Source organism: Propithecus coquereli, unplaced genomic scaffold (assembly GCF_000956105.1).
Source record: "Propithecus coquereli isolate 6110/MARCELLA unplaced genomic scaffold, Pcoq_1.0 Scaffold516, whole genome shotgun sequence".
Lineage (NCBI taxonomy): Eukaryota > Metazoa > Chordata > Mammalia > Primates > Indriidae > Propithecus > Propithecus coquereli.
This window is the reverse complement of record NW_012151019.1, coordinates 1114599-1133549: the sequence shown is the minus strand read 5'-3', so window position 1 is coordinate 1133549 and position 18951 is coordinate 1114599. Positions and strand designations below refer to the sequence as shown.

Genomic DNA, 18951 nt, shown 5'->3' with positions numbered 1-18951 from the left:
GGATAGCTGGATGAGTGGATGGATGGGTGGATGGGTGGATGGATGGATGCACTGGGCAGCAGATAATCATTGCTGAAGAAAGCTCTCCAGAATTCCTGGACCTCTGGGAAGAAAAGTTGTTCCAACTACAGGAAATTTTTAACTATAAAGAGGATAAAAACAAAAACAGAAACTCTGGAAGCCCCAGAGCCACAAGCCAAAGTTATATACGATAGCAAACTTCATGGTTTTAATATGCTCCCCCGAGCAGTCAAGAAATCACAGAACTCTGACATCAAGCCATCACCCCAGAGAATGGAACATGCAAAGAATGCAAACACATGCAAAAAAGGTCAGCTCATCTCAGGAACCACAAAGCCCAAGGGAGACACTGAGGGCCTGGGGTTCTCACTCCATCCTTTGAGGCTGATGTCTCAGAGGACAAGTCAGAGCTGTTATCTGTGCTGGCGGCCCCTCAAGAAATTCTTGGTGAAAGGGTGGGAGGATGTGGTGGGAAGGAGGAAAGGGGAAGGGAAACTGAGTGTGGGGTGGAACAAACCATACCTCTGCCTTCATCCTACTGGGGAGCACAGGGCCTCTTACCCACGGCATTAACCTTGTCCACGGACAGAGGTCCCGACCCAGGGCTGGATGAACAAGGGGCCAAGAGTTCCAGCGGGCCACCCCTGTCTCAGAACTGTGGGCACTAACCCCCATGTCAGCTTCATATTTTACACAACCATCTCCTGCTGTTTTCTCTGAGGAGACTGCCTTTTCCCCTTCTTCATTGGCTGCCTCCTATTCATCCTTCAATGCTCAGCTCAGGTGTCACCTCCTCCAGGAAGCCTTCCCTGTCTGCACCGTCTGGGTAACATGCTCCCATACTCTCTGGGCTTCCTGCCATTCTAGCACTTGTCACTTAGTGGTGACACGATCTCTTTACTGGCTTATTTCTCCTCCTAGTCTGTGCACTTCTGCAGGACAGGGCCTGTGTAGGATTCACGTCCGCACGGACCCAGAGCTCGGCAGCGACTGGGACCCAGGAGGTGCTTGTTGGGCCACCCGGAGTGCCCCTGGCGTGGCTGAGTTGGGCGTGTGTAATGGGCCTGAGTGGCCTGGAGATGGCCGGGGGTGGTGACTCACCCTCCCCCAGCTGCAGGGCGGGGTCCATGAGCTCCATCATGTACTCCACGTTGAGGAGCAGCTCCGTGAGGTTGCTGCGGGCCAGAACATACATGAGCACGGGCAGGAAGTCGTCGGCCCCATAGGGCTTCCCTGGGAGGAGAAGGAGGCAGAAGGCGGTGAGTGCGAAGCTCCCGGCGAGTTGTTCCCTGCCCAGGCCGAGGGGCAGTGGTTTGCTGGGTGGAGGTGGCCACCCTGGAAAAGGAACGTTCCCGATCTCTCATGACTCTAAGGGAGGGAGGCCTGAGACACAGGCCAGGTTTAGCAAGAAGGAACTGAGAAGGTGAGCAAGACCCCGACCCCTTCCCTTTTTCTTGTCCTCCCCACCCCGACTGCCCCTCGCTGCTTGTTTGACAGTCAAGTTTGCATCACACTTATTCACGGACCCACCCAGAAGCGGCAGTCTGCCCAAAATGCATGTTTTCTGGGAAAGTTCCACGTCCCCGTTAACCACACGTGTCCCCAGCCACCTGCAAAACAGAAACCCTCTCCCTCACTTAGATACTACAAGGCCCGAAATGCCACCATTCGATCTGCCCTCTTCTGTGTTAACAGTGCCTTTTCCCAAGGGCTTCTTTTAAGTCATAAAGACCCCTGGAAGGAACGATTCATCACTACTGCCTTTCAGGGAGGTGTTCCCAGGGCTCAGCGCATCTTGACAGCAAGAGCAAGGCCGGTGCGGGCACCCTGCAAAGGAGCAGCGCGGGCCGGGGAGTGGCAGGTGGGCCCCCAGGATGCCTCCCTACTTCTGCTCTGGCCCAACTCCGAAGGCTGCCTGTTGGGCAGCACGAAGCCTAGACCTGTAGGGGAAGAAGCCCGGCAGGGACAGAGGCCTCCTGGCAGGGCTCTGCGAGTGCGTTGGAGAAAGGAAGCTTGGCAAGCAGCTCTGCACTGTGGGGAGAGCCATGCCAGGTCCCCAAACCCACCTTCTCACTTCCTCTAACCAGAGCGAGTCCGGGGCTCTGGCACCCAGGAGGTGCTTGTTGGGCCTGAGACTCAGCTGGGGGTTACCAGGCCTGGGTGTGGCCCTATTTCGGAGCTGCTGCCCTTTGTGTTTTGGGTGAGACTAATAATCAGCCCAAACACATGCCAGGCAATTTACAGTTCTTTCAACTTGACCTGTTTACAAAGGACTTAGGTGACTATAGAGAAATATACCCGATAAAATAGTAAAATCTAAATAAAATTTTGAAAAACACCAGGACCAATATAAATTACAAGAGGAACTGTACTATGGGAAAAAGAAAAATACAAATAAGCAAGAACCTACACAACTGATCCTTTACAGCCATGAATTTTGCTTTGAGTTTCCTGGTGGCCAAAGTGGAGAGGAAAATGCAACCACTTACATTCTTCTCATTGTTCATAAGAAGAAAATATACCTGTTTCTTGGGGGGGAACCAAATTAATTTTCTAATCCTTAGCTTTAAAATAAATTTTTCACATGTGGCTTCCTTTGGGGGACATGAAGAGACATGGTTGGCAAGTTCCTACAGCACATGTGGGGATGTTTCACTCGGCGATTTTCATCCCAGGCTTGAGATGCGGCAGAGGGCCAGCACTTCCAGGGCAGGAAAGCAAATTTCAATGCACGTTCTCATCTGTTCCTCCTAACAATGGGGTTGCTCACCTTACAGAAGAAAAGACTTCAGAGAGCTTAAGTGCCTCTTCCTTGGCCACTCCCATTCTGAATTCCTGAGAGGTACAGTGTGAAGGCTGGGCCTCCCCTCTCAGATTGGGGTTCAAATCCCACCTCTGCCATTCACTAGCTGTGGACCGTGGGAAGTTCTTTCCCTCCTCCAACCTTGGCAGAGAGGATGGAGAATGAGGTGCCTGAGGATGTTCGAGGATTAAATGAAATGACGTGGGTGGTCAGCGCCATATTAAGGCCAGGGGCAAAAGGAAAAATGTGTGTTCTTACACATATTTATCAAAATATCTTCTCATATTGTGAACCAAGTGGAAAAAGTTAATGAATGCTCTACACTCCAAAAACACGACTGCATGTAAAATCCTGTTGCCAATCTGTTCGCACACCATCGTCAGCCCTCGTGAAGCTCACGTGGGCCTGGAAACCACAGGCCGATGGGAAATGACTCTTCCTGTTGCACAAAAGTGCAGGATCATAAAACATTCAACAGTGTGTCTTTATTTAAAATGTTGATACTTTGTTCATCATAGCTTTTTTGCATTGATTTTTATTTCTTAAAATATCGCATTAAAATATTACTTATCTTGCCATATGACCCAAAAGTTCCACTCCTAGTAATATACCAGACAGAAACAAAGACGTATTTCCACACAAAGCCTGTACACAAATGTTGATAACAACATTATTCATAATAGCCAAAAAGTAGAAACAGCCCCAAATGTTCATCGACTGGTGACTGGATAGACAAAATGTGGTACACCCATACAATGGAATACCATTTGGTAATAAAAAGGAACAAACCACTGATACACTCCATGATGTGGATGAACCTTGAAAACATTATCCTAGGCTGGGCGAGGTGGTTCACGCCTATAAGCCTATCATCCCAGCACTTAGGGAGGCCAAGGTGGGAGGATCGCTTGAAGCCAGGAGTTGGAGACCAGCCTGGGCAACATAGCAAGATCCTGTCTCTACCAAAAGTTTAAAAAAATTAGCCAGATGCAGTGGTGCGCGCCGCCTTTGTCCCAGCTACTTGAGAGGCTGAGATGGGAGGATCGCTTGAGCCCCAGAGTATGCTGTGAGCTATGGTTGTGCCACTGCACTCCAGCCTGAGTGAGAGTGAGACCTTGTCTCTTAAAATAAAAAAGAAAACATTATCCTAAGTGAAAGAAGCCAGTCCTAGAAGACTGCATATTGGATCTATTATATTTTAATAATTCCAGCCCACGGGGGACCTTGTGTTTCTTGCCTGCTCAGTCCTGTTGTAGCCTCTAGAGTGCCAGAGACTGCCAGCCGCTTCCCCTCTTCCCTCATTGTCCAGTTTCTCTTTATATTCAAAGTAACAGAATGCCTGACTGTAGCTGGGACATGGCCACCCCAAACGAAGACCATATTTCCCAGCTTCTCTTGCAGCTAGGTGCAGCCACATGTCTAAGTTCTGGCTCCAGAGGAGCAGTGCTGGCACTGTGGAGGCCTCCAATAACGTTTGCCCAGCGAATGTGAGTTCTGCTCATGACTCACCCTTGCCTGGTTTCCCAGAGAACACTGTGCCTTGTGGCCTTCCTTTCTGGCCACGCTCCGTTTCTATGTCTGCACAATGTGGCCAGCAGCACCAGCCCTCATAGACTGTTAGGGTCTTTGATATGTAAGTGACTCAGAACCTGTAAAGTGCTAAGGAAAAGTGAATTATTATTGACATCTATGTTCTGCTTCCTTAGGTGGCCTCAGTTTTCCCACCTGTAAAATGGGTGGGCTGAAGGGGACAGTAACACAGCCTTGAAAAGCAGGGTTGGAAAAACCCAAAGTATCCATTCCAGCGCACAACTCACCAGCTGTGTGGCCTTGGCCAAACTGCTTGACCACTCTGAGCCTGCGCTTCTAGTCGTGTGTGAGCTGACACAGACAACACAACTGTCCTGCGGGGTTTTGGTGGGAATTCTATGAACTGATGTACACGGAGTGCCCCGCCTTGCTCCCCCGGTCACGTCCGCTGAAGAACAGCCATGCTCCTCACGCCCGCGCTGCTCTGGGCGCCTCTGATCGTCTCAAGGTTTCTGTGCCCGCCCTGCGCAAGATCAGGCAGTTTGGGGAAGATTCTCGTCACCTGAGACAGGACTAAAAGGTTCCTGGTGAAAGATTATTTTGCACATTGAGTTGTTTTTCATGTGAATAATTTAATTATTGGGATCCTGGCATACAGGGATTTTTTTCTTTTTTGATTTATGAGTTAGAGAACTAGGCGTGTCACGGCTGTGAAACACAGTCCTGCGCCTTCTGCAACCCACCCGAAACTCATGCACTGGTTTGGAGCCCATTGAATTTTTACTCGGCCTTGAAGAATGCAATTTTTTCTCGGCGTTGTATTAATAACTCAGCAAGAGTACAGTCAGGTAAGTTACTTTCCTTTAAAGCAGTGGTTCTCAGCCAGGGTGATTTTGTCCCCCAGGGGATATCTGGCGGCTCTGGAGCTGCTTGTTGGTGGGGCAGTGGGTGGCCTCCCCGCTGCCTAGAGAGTCAAGTTCGGGTTTTGTACCCTGGTGTTCAAGGCCTTCCCGAGTGGGCTCAACATGATTTATTCTACTCTCCTCCAGCCGGACTATCTAGGGCCTAGATTCTAATCAATCGCCTCAGGATAAGTCACCTGCCCTCTTGCCCCGGGGCTCTGGCCGCACTCGCCCATGTGACAGGCCCCTCCCCTTGCCTTCCATGTCTCCCTTACAGCATTGACATCTGTGGGACGCTTTAAAAGGCAAAGCATATTTTACAAACATTACATGGAGGAATTCTTAAAAACAGCACCGTGAGGTGGGTTAGGTTCATTGTGCCACTTGACAGATGACAGAAATGAGTCTCAGAGAAGTTAAGCTACTTGCCTAAGGTCACGTGGCTGGAATGTGGTGAACCAGGACTTGAATCCAGCTTTTTTCTCACCCACAAACCCACCTTCCTACTAATTTGACATTCTTCCTTCAAGATCCTCCTCCTCCAAGAAGCCCTCCTGGCTTGCCCCCCCCCTCCCCCCCGCTTCCTCTACTTTCCATCTTCCAACTTAGGGCAACATTCTGCTCCATCGCCCTCCCACATAACATCTCTCTGGGCTGCATCACGGCCCATCCCCTCAACTCCAAACACGCGTTCACTCCTCCAGGCCTGTGTTCACGCAGTTCCCTCGGCCTGGAACACCCTCCCTCCCTGCCCGTTACCAGCTTCTCCCTGTCTTCTCCCACGTCCTCAGCCCAGCTGGATGGCTCCTGCTCCAGCTCCCACACGCCTCGCCTGTTTCAGAGCCGGCCCTTTTCCTCACACTGTGAGCTCCTTGAGGCTGTGTGAGCCAGGGCCAGTTGATCAACTTCTCTGTGCCTCTGCCCCATGGCTGCCTTTCCAGCCCCCAGCCCAGGCTTGGGCTGTGGGCTGTGGACATTGGGCTGAACTGAGCACCGTGTGTTCTCACTGGGCACCACTCTGTCCTGCCCAGGGTTAGGTCACGGATGCTGGGACCTGCTCTGGCCCTAAGGCAGAGTGTGCTGGGAAATGCTTAACAACCGGCTCTCCAAAGGACAATAAAAGCCCTGATTTGTAGCATTTGCCAAGTTCCATGATATAAATATTTCCACAGTGGCCAATTTCAAACTACCTACATGAGCATGAAGTTGGGAAGAGAGGCACACTCAGCTCCCGTGAGCTGGCAGGAGCTGACTCTAGCACACTGTGGCCGTAGCTTCATTGTAAGGAAATCGAGGCTCAGAGATGGGAGAAATTAGCTCAAAGGCCCACAGCTGGTCAGTAGCAGAGCTTGGACTAGAACCTGGGTCACTTGCCCCTGACGTTGGCAAGAAATGTCCACACAGACACATGGAACTGATAGCTACTCGTGGACCAACACAAGCTTTAAGCATCACTTAAACACCTGGGCTCCCATCCCATCCTTTTGGGGACAGTTAGGGATGTATCCTCCATTCTCCTCCCCACAAAGCCTGGATCCCAGGCTTAGGACTCAGCCCTGAGCACGGTGGGGCCTCAGGCAGCGCCACTGGGATGCTGGTTGCAAAATACTTCTGTGATCTGAACACCTGTGTAGGGCGGAGCGGAGATCACATCCACCTGGCTGTGCATCTGAGAGCCCGGCTGGCTGTGGCCTGCACTTCCTGGTGATTTCTGCTTGCTTTTTGGCCAAGCCACATCTGTTTGCCACCTGTAGGTATAGGGGCATTTCAAAGAGCTGGCTGGAGCCTTATGCATGTTCCATAGGCTGGGAGACTTTGGAGAAGGAAAGCTCTCTTTCAGGCAGAAATGAACTGAAGGGTGCTCACCTGAGTCACACAGGAAGTGAGGACAGATCAGGAGGCCCCTAACTCTGCCATGGAGATAACTGTGTGACCAGGGGCCACTCATTAAGCCACTCTGAGCCTCAGTTTTCCCATCTGAAAACTGGGGAATAACAGTAAAACTCAGGCAGTCGGTTACATAGGGTGATTGTGAGCACCAAATGAGAGGCTGAAATGAGGTTTCATCATTTAGGAAGCGTTGTTTAAAAGAGAGGTTAGTGATTTTTTTTTTCTGCAAAGGGCCAGATACTAAATATTTTCATTTTTTAATTTTTTTTTGTGACACAGTCTCGCTTTGTCACCCCAGCTAGAGTGCAGTGGCGTCATCATCATAGCCCACTGCAACCTCAAACTCCTGGGCTCAAGCGATCCTCCTGCCTCAGCCTCCTGAGTAGCTGGGACAACAGGTGCACACCACTACACTTGGCTAATTTTTCTATTTTTTTGTAGAGACAGGGTCTCGCTCTTGCTCAGGCTGGTCTCAAACTCCTGACCTCAAGGGATCCTCCCGCCTCAGCCTCCCAGAGTGCTAGAATTACAGGCATAGTAAATATTTTTAGTTTCACGAGCCACACAGTCTCTGTCCCAACCATTCAACTCAGCCCTTGTAACATAAGCAGCCCTAGATGCTGTGCAAATGAATGGATGTGACTGTGTTTCAATAAAACTTTATTTATAAAATCAGGTGGTGGGCCAGAATTGGCTGGGGGGACTGTAGTGTGCAAACCTCTGATCCAGAGGAAAGGATTTATCATCTTATTATAACTACCCTCCCCCCATTTGTTGACCGGGCTCTTACTGAGAGCAGAACTCTGATGCAACAACCCCGGGCAGCACGAGGTTCATGACCCTGCTCTGCTTTGGCCCTTACCCTCCCCCACGACACCCACTTAAAGCTACTTGCTTCCTCCTAGAAGTCTTCCCTGAAGGCCTCCCTGCCACCAAGTAGGCATGATGCTCTTGCAATGAGTTTTCCTGGTGCTGTCATTGCGGAATGGAAAAATAAATATATATAACTCAAAGAGGCCTTCCCTGACCGCCTAACCCAGAACAGCAACTCCTACGACACTCCCCAGGCCCCCACAGCACCTTACTCATCCTAGTGGCAGGTTTTGGCGTCTAGCAATGCATTTCCTATTTCTGTTTACTTTATTGCCTGTCTCCCCCAGCTAGAATGTGAGCTTTACTCAGGCAGGGACCTTATCTTGCTCACTGTTTATATCCAACGCCTCAACAGTGCCTGGCTATAGTAGGTGTTTAATAAACGTATTTGCAAAGTGAGTTGAGTGAATGAACGGAGGAATATCGTTTATTGCACTGCGTGGTTGTTGCGTGTTTAATGCTCTGTTTTTCACTTGAACTGTGAACATCCTAAAAACAGGGACTGGGTCTTTCTGGGTTTTGCTGTTAGCGTCTGTATCATCAAAAAATGTTTGTTGGACTGTTGAATGAATGGATTTATTTGATAAGAGCGTAAGAGAGTAGGAAGTAGAGACTATCTAGAACAGTGGACTTTAAATTTACTTTCGCAGTGGAAGCCTTTGGGTAAGGGGCATCTTCTGCACAATTCCGCTTCTGTAGCTGACTCAGGGTGGGGGCAGCAGGGCTGACTTGCTCATTTCCTCTCAACTGCCCCCTCCCCCGCCCCAATGTGGCTTCCAGCTTAGTCTATGGCCCTAGAGAGTTCCTTGGGCCCAGTTTGAAAACCACTGGCCTTGTCTGAACTCTCAGCTGCACAGATGAAAGAACTGGAAGCTGGGAGGAGAAATGGTCAGTTGGACGTCACCTGGACAGTCTGCGGCTAACATGAAATTAGAATCCAGCCCCTTCCCTCCCACTGAGCTCCTTGTTTGGTTGTCTGCACTTTGCACAGACGCGGGTTAAGTCTCAGTTCTGCTCTGAGCAACACCGCATCCCTGGGGAAATCACTGCAGTTCCCTGGGTTCCTCTTCTGAGAGCTCAGCCCACACCCAGGCAGCGACGCAGGCTGTGGGCTCCAAGGCCTAAAGCCACAAAGTCCCAGGCTGGCTCCAAAAGGCACAAGGCTGCTGGCACTGCACAACTCAGCCCATGGCTTGGGTCTGTCTTTTCTGAGGTCATCTCTGATCCCAGGGGGCCCTGGGGGAGGCAGGCTGGGGAGGCCGGAGAGTGCAGTGTTTCAAGTCCTGGGATTCAGGGTCAACCACTCCCTTGGTCCTGTGTGACTTTGAGCATGCTACTTAACCTCACTGAGCCTCAGTTTCCTTGGCTATAAAATGGGGATAATAATAGTGTCCACACCCCATGGGGTAGTTGTGAGGATGACATGTCAAGACAGATGGACAGTGCTTAGCATGGAGTGTGGTAAATGTTAGACATGATTATTGTGACAGACAGGAGGGTAACATGTTCTATAAACCTCAGAACATGATATCTTAGAGCACCTGAACTCCACTTCTGTTGTGGGTAGAAAAGTAAAGTCGTGAGTCACTTCTAGGCCTGTGCCCCGCCCATTCTATTATTTGGATGTCAATGTCTAGGGGAACCTAAAAGCCTCCCTCAGCATAGATCCCTGAATGACTACATGGATCATGGCCACACACCCCAACCCTCCTCCCTTCAGTTGGACTCATATGAGTAAGAAACAAACTTCTATTGAGTTAGAGATGGTAGGGTTTATCTGTTACAGCAGCAAGTTTTTCCTGAACTAATTATCTATCTACCTATCTATCTACAGCTATTTCAAAAAGACTAGAAATTCACCAAAATACCACTGATCAGTTTTCAACAATAAACATTAGCGACTTTTGTCATCAGAAATCAGTTTAGATTTTTTTAACGTAGATTTTTATACTTTAATTTTGTTTTTTAGATACAGGGTCTCCCTGTGTTACCCAAGCTGGACTCTTAACTCCTAGCTCAAGTGATCCTCCCCCCTCAGCCTCCCAGGTAGCTGGGACTGCAGGCACACACCCCTGTGAATGGTTCCAGCATAAAGTTTTAAAAATCCACAGCCTGACCTCCCTCCCTGTCCTCTCCACCCCCGTCAATGTCACAAGGCCCATTATTCAATGCCCCTGGGGTCCCCTTTGGGAGCCCTCTTCTCATCCAATTTCCCAGCCACTGCTCCTGCCTGAACTAGTTGCAGAGTCTTGAGTTTGTGGTCTCTGCCAGGGAGGTGGACGGTGAGGGACCTGGGATTCCATCACCACCCCGTGGCCCTACATCCAACTGCCTGGCATTGTGGTTGTGCACTCCCTCCCCAGGGCCAGGAGCCAGGCTTCATTCCAGAAGCTCCTGTGGCTTCAGGGTGTTGAAGGAACTGAAAAGGCAGCGTGGCCCTCAACGCCCTCTCGGACGTCTCCTCCTCTTTACGTACACTGGGAGAAGGTTTACACACCGCAGCCTCCTCCCTTCCTCCCCTCCCTTTGTAGGGGGATTTCTTGGGCTTGACTCTATCTCTGAGTCAGACAGGACTGGCTCTGACTGCCTGGTCTTAGACACTGAAGAGGTGGGAATGACTTGTTTGTCAAAGCGATAGGAGAGGTGGATCTAGAAGTCCTAGCTGCTCTCACCAAGTCTCCTGAGGTCCATGAGGAACCTGGTCAGCTCCTGGCTACAGGATGCAGGGACAAGTTTATCCAAAGCCATTTGCCTCTGTGAACTCCCCAGTCTGCCTGACCAAGGACCCTAAACTTGAGATAGTAGAAAGTGCACTCAGTTGAGATTCTGAAACTTGGGGTCCATTTCCAGGCTGGTTGCTTGGTATAGTGACAGGAGCACAGGCTTTGGAGGGAGATAGTTCTGGGTCTGAAGCCTGGCCCATTTTCTGGGCATAATAGCAACGACCGTTTCGGAGAAGATGGCAGGGCCAGTGGACTCAGACCTCATGTCTCCACATTCCCCCCTTTTCTCACTGTTCTAACAGGTCTCGCCCACACGGGGCCTTATTTTATTCTTGTCTTGCGTGGGCCACGCAGGCATACGCTGGGCTTCTGTTACCAGCATTATTGCAATGGGAGAGGAGGCAGAGGGGCATCCTCCCCCGGAAATGAAGGGGCCGGGAAGTCTAGAAGCAGGGCTAGGGCAGGGCGGGGGTGGGGGCGGTGGCAAGGGAAGGGCTGTTTTCTGCGAAAAGTGGCCAGGGGTGGAGGAAGTAGGGCAGTGGTGGAGGTAGGCAGGACTCAGGCTGGAGTTCTGCCTCTCCCTGGAGTCACTAACGGCTCCCAGGGCTCGATGCAGGGCTGCTGGTCTGTGGACCACACTTTGAGTAGCAAGGCCATTGTCGGCTACTCGAGAGCCGCTGGGGGCATCTGTCGGGAGGAAGGTGTGAGCCGAATGCCTGGAGCTAAACGTCAAACCGCTAAACGTCAAAGTCGGAATTTAAGAGTCAGTGGGATCTGGCTGCGAGTGCATAACCTCAATCTAATCATGAGGAAACGTCTGACAAACACAAAATGAGGAACTTTCATTTTTTAAAATAGGTGGGGGTAGGGAGGGAAACCCGCATGCCTCAAAACTATCAATATCATAAAAGACAAAGAAAGGCTGTGGAAATAACAGTCATGCGCTATATAACGGCGTGTCGGTCAAAAACAGACCACCTATACGATGGTGGTTCCACAAGATTATAGTATCTTATTTTCACTGGAGTTTTTCTATGTTCAGATGCACAAATCCTTACCACTGTGTTCCAACTGCCTACAGTCTCCGCACAGTGACAAGTGGTGGCCCAGGAGCAACAGGCCGAGCCGCAAAGCCTAGGCGTGCGGCAGCTGTCCCACCTCGGTTTGTGTGAGTCCGCTCGACGGCGCTCATACAGTGAATCGCCCAACGATGCGTTTCCCAGAACATATCCCTGTTGTTAAGTGACGCAGTGGCGGGATGGACTGCAAATTAAAGGAGGTTAAAGACACGGGAATGCAACATCTGGCCCTTCGCTGGATCCTAAACTGGAGGGGGAAATGCTAAAAACGACCTCATTAGGTCAAGTGACAACCTGGAAGGTTAGACAAGAACACGGAATTAGTGTAAGTTTATGAAATGGACGACCCTACTGCGGTTACAGAAGAGTTATGTAACCTTACCTACTTACATACATTCCATAAAATACTTAGGAAGGTATCTGGGGGTAAGGGCCCAGATGTGTGTCACTTACTCTTAAATGAGTCAGAAAACGCAATATGTGTGCAGAGAGAGAGAACTGCAGAGCAAACCAAGGAAGATGTTAACGAGTCACAAAGGGTAGGCAGGTGTTCCCACTTCCACGCCCTGTTTCTATTCTTAGAGTTTTCAAAGTTTGAAATGATTCCCAAATGAGACATTAAAAAAATAGCAGGAGAACTCTTTGTTTCAAACAAAATCCCACGTGGGACCCCTTGTGTGTAAAACAGGTGCAAGCAGGGTTGTCTGGGGTGAAGTTGGCTTGGGACCCGGCCTGCCTTGTGTCCCTTTGGTGGCCCCTGGGGTGCCTTGTAGAACCCATCTTGGGAACCACTAAGTGGACTCAGCCCGCTTGGTTTTGGGGAACGTGGCGGGGAGGCAGCCATTCCTGCATCCACACACCTAAACACTCAGCACACACACTTTGATCCTCGCAGCAGCCCTGACAGAGGCGCCCCTAGCCCCGTTGCGGGGGTGGGAAACTGAGGCTCAGGAAGGAGCTCCTGAGCACCCCGGCTGTCCAGGTGCTGTCTGTGTGCCGTGTCCCGTGTCCCACCCCCATTTACACACTTCAGAGGCCCAGTGAGGCTAAATGTCCAAGGCTACAGCACCAATCAATGCCGGGGTTCAAACCCAGGACTGCTGCATAGTGACAAACCTCTGCTCTTTGCATTTGGGGTTGGCGTGTCCCAAGTCCACTGCACAGAACCTGCTTCCCCCCAGGTGAAGATGCTGAGATTCCAGGGGGGCAGCCCTGGCCTGCTAGGGGCAGAGATGAAATTGGGAGTCGCTGGACTCCCAGTCCAGTGCTCACTCACTGGTGTAGGGGGGGAACACACTGTCTCTTCCCTGGTGAGAATCACATTAGCTTCTGAAGGGGAATCTTCACGCAGTGCCCTGACCTTGGCTTGACCTTCATGGCTCAGAGGCTCCCTGCCTGGGCCTGGCTTCTGAATCAGCAGAGACTCCAGCCTCCCTCCCTCTGCCTGGACAATGGGGAAGCTATAAACACCCTGGTTCTGCCCTGTTCTTCCACCTGCTGCACTCTGGCATCCCCGCTAGCAACTGCCTCTCTCTCCCCTCCCTCCCTCCTCAAGATTAGCCATTCCCTGCCCCAGTCCCTGCGTTCTGGCAAGCGTCTAGTAAACAAATTCATTGTTAGCAAAAATCATGGTGTTTGAGTCTCACCACAAAAATGATAACCATGTAAGGTAATGCATGTGTTCATTAGCTAGATTTAGTCATTCCTCGATGCACATATACTTCAAAGCGTCATGTTGTACATGCCAAATGTATACAATGAAAAATCATGGTGTTTGAATGTCACTGCCAGGTGATGGGGTTTTAAAAAGAATTCCAGGAAGCCAGAGGTTTCTGGGGAAACCAGGACTCACTGGGGATGGAATTGCCCTTTTCCAGCCTGAAGTAAATCATTCAAGGTCGCACAGGTAGTACGTGACAGACCAGGAATTTGAACCCAGCTCTGTGTGGCCACCCCAACTGACCCACCTTGACCACAGACGCACGAGCGAGCCCGGCCAAGTTCGAATGTGCCCAGCCCGGATCAGATGGCTGCCCAGGCCCCGTGGACTTGTGCATCTCGATTAATGCTGCCTGTTTAAGGCGCCTGTGATGGGGTGAACTGTGTCCCCTCAAAATGTATATGTTGAGGTTCTAACCCTCAGCAATAAGAATGTGATCTTATTTGGAAATAGGGTTATTGCGGATGTAGTTAGCTAAGATGAGGTCGTACTGGAGTGGGGTGGGCCCCTAATCCAACCTGACTGGTGTCCTTACAGAAAGAGGAAACGAGGACACAGACACGCACGCGGGGGAGAAGACCGTGTGAAGATCAGGGCTCTGCTGCCACACGCCAAGGAACTACCAGAAGCTCGGAGGGAGGCCCGGGACAGACCCTCCCCCGGCACCTTCAGAGGGAGCGTGGCCCTGCCCACACTTTGATCTTGAACTTCTGGCTGCAGGAACTGTGAGAGGATACATTTCAGTTGCTTAAGCCGCCCAGCTTGTAGTATTGCGTTTCAGCAGCTCCAGCAAGCTAACATAGCGCCTTTTCCTAATTCACACACAGGCACGGTGTGGCTGGCTTCCTGGCCTGCCTCTCGGGCACCAGCCAGTTGTGGCCCTCCTCTGGGTCCCAGGGTAACCCCTGTGAGATGCCAAGTCCCTCCCCAAGGGGCCTCTGAATCCGGAAAGGCTGGGGCCTTCCAAGGGCACTGGAGTTCTGGTAGGGGAGTCGGCAGAGACCCACATAGGAGAGCTCCTCGCCCTGACCCCTCCCGGCTCCCCACCTACCTGGGTTGCCGAGGGCCATGGAGTCGTAGATGAGTTTGCAGGTCTTGAGCAGGATGGAGATCTTCTTTTCGGGCGAGTAGGCCTTGTGCATGCTGGCGAACTTCTGCAGGATCTTTTCCATGACGGGCACCTCGGGCACGCTGGTGGTCACGCCCAGGTCGGTGGTGGTGGTGGCCAGGATCACCAGCTGGTTCTCCTTGAGCTGCTGCAGCGAGCCGTCCTTGCTGTGGATCTCGTGCAGGCATGAGTTGATGGCTTCTTTCAGGGGCTTCAGGACACACTTGTACAAGGCAGACTCCACGATTGCTTCTGCAGGCGAGCAAGAGTGTGAGGGTGAGGAAACCAGTTGCGGGGATCCTGCCACCGGCCCCATTGCCCAGTTGTTCAAGCCATCCCCATCCACTGGTCCGGGAAGGGCACACTCACAGCCCCGGCAGTTATACCCTGTGGTTGTGATATGTTACAGAGTGTCGTACATCCGATAGAAAGCCACACTGCAAAGACGCTGGCACAGGAGCCCCCAGGGACCGATACTAACCTGTCATTGAATCCTAATGCGTTTCATAGAGCCTGGCACAGAGTGAACTCTCCCAGGTCTGCCTACCAACACACGACTTCAGAGGGCACTATTCACACTGCAGTTGTGCAGTGTCCAACAGGGGCAGCTGTATGCCGAGGGCCTGAGTGCCTAGTAAATGATTGGTGGAATTATTCTTGACGCCTCTTTCCATTCCCAAATCCGCTTGACTCTAGTCTGAAAAATACAGTATTTCTAGAACGTGACTTCTCATCACTTCCACAGCTACCACCCTGACCTGGGTTGGTCAGGCTACCGCCATCACCTCTCGCCTGGGTTATGTCATTAGGCTCTTGCCCTGGCCCTTATAGTTCATTCTCAGCACGGCAACCAGTGCGGTCCTGTTAGGACATGTTTGATCACGACATCCCTCTGTTCAGAACCCTCCAATGGCACCCATCTCCCGTGCAATCAAATCAAAGCCAAAGTCCTCCCTGTGGCCTCCAAGGCCCTGCTGTGACCGGCCCTGCCACCCCGCTCGCTCACGGCTTGGCCTGCTCCCGTGCCCATGCTGCTCCACGAACCGCCAGGCCTGCCCTGCCCCGGGGCCTCTGCACCTGCTATTCTCTCCACCCGGCGCAGTCACCTCACAGCTGTCCACACGGTCTGTCCCTTCACCGGTCATCTGTCATCTTATCCGAGAGGCAGCCCCGATCACCTCGTGGAGTGGGAGTCAGCGAGCTTCGATCCCACACAGCTCTGCGACGTGCACACTATCATCCCCACTCTAAAGATGGACCAACTGAGGCTCTGATGGGGCGGGCTGGGTGCCGAATGGGGATTAGAATTCATGTCTGCTTGACACCAGGGTGGTGCTTGCTGCTTTGGGTGATGGTAGGGAAATGGTCTCAGTAAGTCGTATAGACCCTAACCCCTCCCCAGGGGAAGGATCTTGGCTATTGGCCTAGTAAGGGCAGGTTCCAAGTCCTGTCCCTGTAGGGGGACACCTGGGCTGCCCCATCCCTGGGGAGAGGAGGGAGGGGCTCGTGCTCCCATGGCCGAGTCTCGGCAGAGGCCCAGACTGCCTTTCCCTGCCACGCAGGCCCGGGGTTGGCCTGTGTCTGGGTTTGGGGCTGGTCCTGGCCATGCTGGGTCCCCATCCTGTGGCCTCCCTCTGTGTCAGCTGAACACAGTGCTGACCTCGTCTCCCTCACCTCACCCCCATCCATCCTTGCAGGCCCACATCTCCGCCCCACTGCCCTCACTGCCACAGCTAAAGGTGGATTGTCCTGGGGGCAGGGACTTGCCCTTCTCCGCTATCCTAGGCTCCCGTGTGACCTTGGCCAAGTCCCTTTCCCTTCCAGGGCCTGTTTCCTTGACTGCAAAATGAGAGGGCTGTGCCCATGCCCTGCAGGTCCCTCCACGTCCGAGAGCCACTGGATCTCCTCCAGGGACCTCCTCTCTGGCCTCTGTCCCTCAGCAGCCACACGTGCTAGGACTGCTGTATCTCCACTTGCTCCTTGTGACTTATCTCCCTAATGCAACCAGGAGCACCCTGGGTGCGGGGTTCTGTCCAGCCTTCCTGTGGTTTAGGTTCCTCTACTGTCTCACCGAGCACACGGGCAGAGCTCGCAAGGAAGAGGCAGAGCAGCAGAGTGGTCAGTTCATGGAACGGGCTGGACTGTCTAGATCGGAAGCCCACCTCTGCCACAGATCTGTGTCCTCTTGGCCAGGTCACTGAACCTCTCAGAGCCTTGGCTTCTTGGGCATGACAGGAGCCCAAGCCCATCGGGTTTGCTGACACATGCCGCGTCTGGAATGGTGCTATTGCCGTCGATGCTGAACTTGTCCCCAGCGCCTGGAGGGCCCTTCTCTCCATCTCTGCAGCTCCAGCCTTTCCCATCCCTGGTGGCCCAGCTCAGCAGCCACCTCTCCCTGTCTGGAAACCTTTTTAACCTACACTTGTGCCCACAGCAAGCTCTGGTGACATTCTGCCACGTCACCTGCCAGAACAGACTCTGAGTCTAGCACCTCTTGGCATCTTGGTACCTGAGACAGAGCTGGCCTCAGCAGATATCGCATGGTGAGTCTGCATCCTGACAGCTGGCCTGCCCTGGGGCTGGAGTCATTCCTGCTGTTTCTGGCAAAGTTCCAGCTTGCACCAACCTCCTTTGCTCTGCCAGGGGCCACCTGGTACTGGCCTGGCCCCGTCCCAGCTGCTGGGCCAGGAGGTGTCCCTGCTTCATCTCCTCCACTCCTCCCTCCACACACACCCTCAGGGGCTCCGTCGCCTCCAGGCCACATCACAGCCTGACTTTCACTCCTCCATGAGCGGACCATGGTCCTCCAGCCTTGACCCCTCCTCTCTGCCTTTTTCCACGTGGCCGTCACTCCCTAGAAGGGAAGTCCTCCCTCACCTTCTCCACAGGGCACCCTCTTTCTTCTCCCCTAGGCCCCAGCTTACACCCCCACTCTGAAAGGTGGGCCGACCACAGCCCCCTCTGGCTGCGCTGAGCCTCCCGCGCCCTTCTACGTTCTCCTGGTCTGCACGGTGCCCGCGGCTCAGTTCTTGCACCCGGGTGACCTCATCCAGTCTCGTGGCTCTTTTTGTGCTGACGGTTGCCAAACATCCAACGTTAGCTCATACTTCTCTGCAGAACTGCAGACTCAGATCCCACGGTCTACTCCACACCCCCACCTGGGGGGCCCATAGTGTCTGTATCATCACGCACCCAAAGCTGAGCTCCGGGGCTCCGCCCGGGCGCCTGCCTCCTTCCAGGGCTGACAACGCTTGTCCGCGTCCTGCCCCCCTCACGCCCACATCCAGTCTGTCCTGTGGCTCCATCTTCACCCCAGGCCCAGAACCCAACCACGTCACTCCACCTGTGCTGCCTCTGCCGTGTTCCCGGCCACCCTCCCTGCCTGCCTCAGTGATTACAGTGGCCCTGACAAGTCCCTCTGCTCCGGCTCAGCACGACGGCCAGTTCACCTGTAAGTGGGAGCACAACGCTCTGGGCTTGGACCCTGCACGCCCTGTTTCACTTGCAGGAGAAGCCGAGCCCTTAGAGAGGCCCGGGGGTCCTGCCTGACCTGCTCCCTCGGCACTTCCTGGTCTCGCTTCCTACCACGTCCCCTCACTCTCGTGCCACCTTACTCCATGGTTTACTGTCACCCTCTATAGAACCTAAGCTCCCTGAGGGCGGGGACTTTCGACTGTTTTGTTCACCTGTTTCTGCAGCACTGGGCCACAGATGGGCGCCCAATAACTCTGACTGGCATCTGGTTACGGGACCCCGTGCAGACACACACAGCGCTGGCCTCGGATCTCAATCCCACCACCCTGCACCACACCTGAAACGCCCCCATCAATCCTGTGGTCTGGCTAAGCTGTCAGTTTTCAGGAGTCTGCTGTGAAAACCCAGTATCCCTGGGAAAGGAACACCTTAATCTCTCTTTCCAAGAAACATTCACCAAGGGACTACGGTCTGCAGAGTCCAGCACTGACTCTTTAATTCCCGGGTGGGGAGGAGAGCCCTAGGGGACGCCAGGGGAGGTCGCCCCTGGAGGGCCGCGGAGTGACTGCTTACCAACGAGTTCAGAAGGGCTCAAAATTTAACAACCACTTGGCCCAGAGCAGTGTGATGCGACCAAACAGTTCTAATGCGTACATAGGTGTGTAGTTGATCGCAGTGTAAAATATATTTCTCCCCGAGAATCACAATCGTAAAAAGGTTTGACAGTTATCGGATTACAGGCTGGTGGGGGTGGGAAAGGCTGGGGGCTATGTTAGAAAGGAGTCGGACCAATGAGCTGTCTTGGGCTGGTTCCCCAGAAGCAGAGCC

The 18951-nt window shown here is 52.7% G+C and overlaps 1 protein-coding gene across 1 annotated transcript in view; it reads right to left on the bottom strand.

Moving 5' to 3' along the window:
• RIN3 (Ras and Rab interactor 3) overlaps positions 1–18951 on the bottom strand; it is an 86045-nt gene that overhangs the window by 10545 nt on the left and 56549 nt on the right. Inside the window, exons 6-7 of the mRNA XM_012656736.1 lie at positions 14593–14901; positions 1123–1254 (exon numbers count right to left, since the gene is read on the bottom strand). Of these exons, the coding sequence (XP_012512190.1) occupies positions 1123–1254; positions 14593–14901 (441 nt within the window). The remainder of the gene's footprint in view (positions 1–1122; positions 1255–14592; positions 14902–18951) is intronic.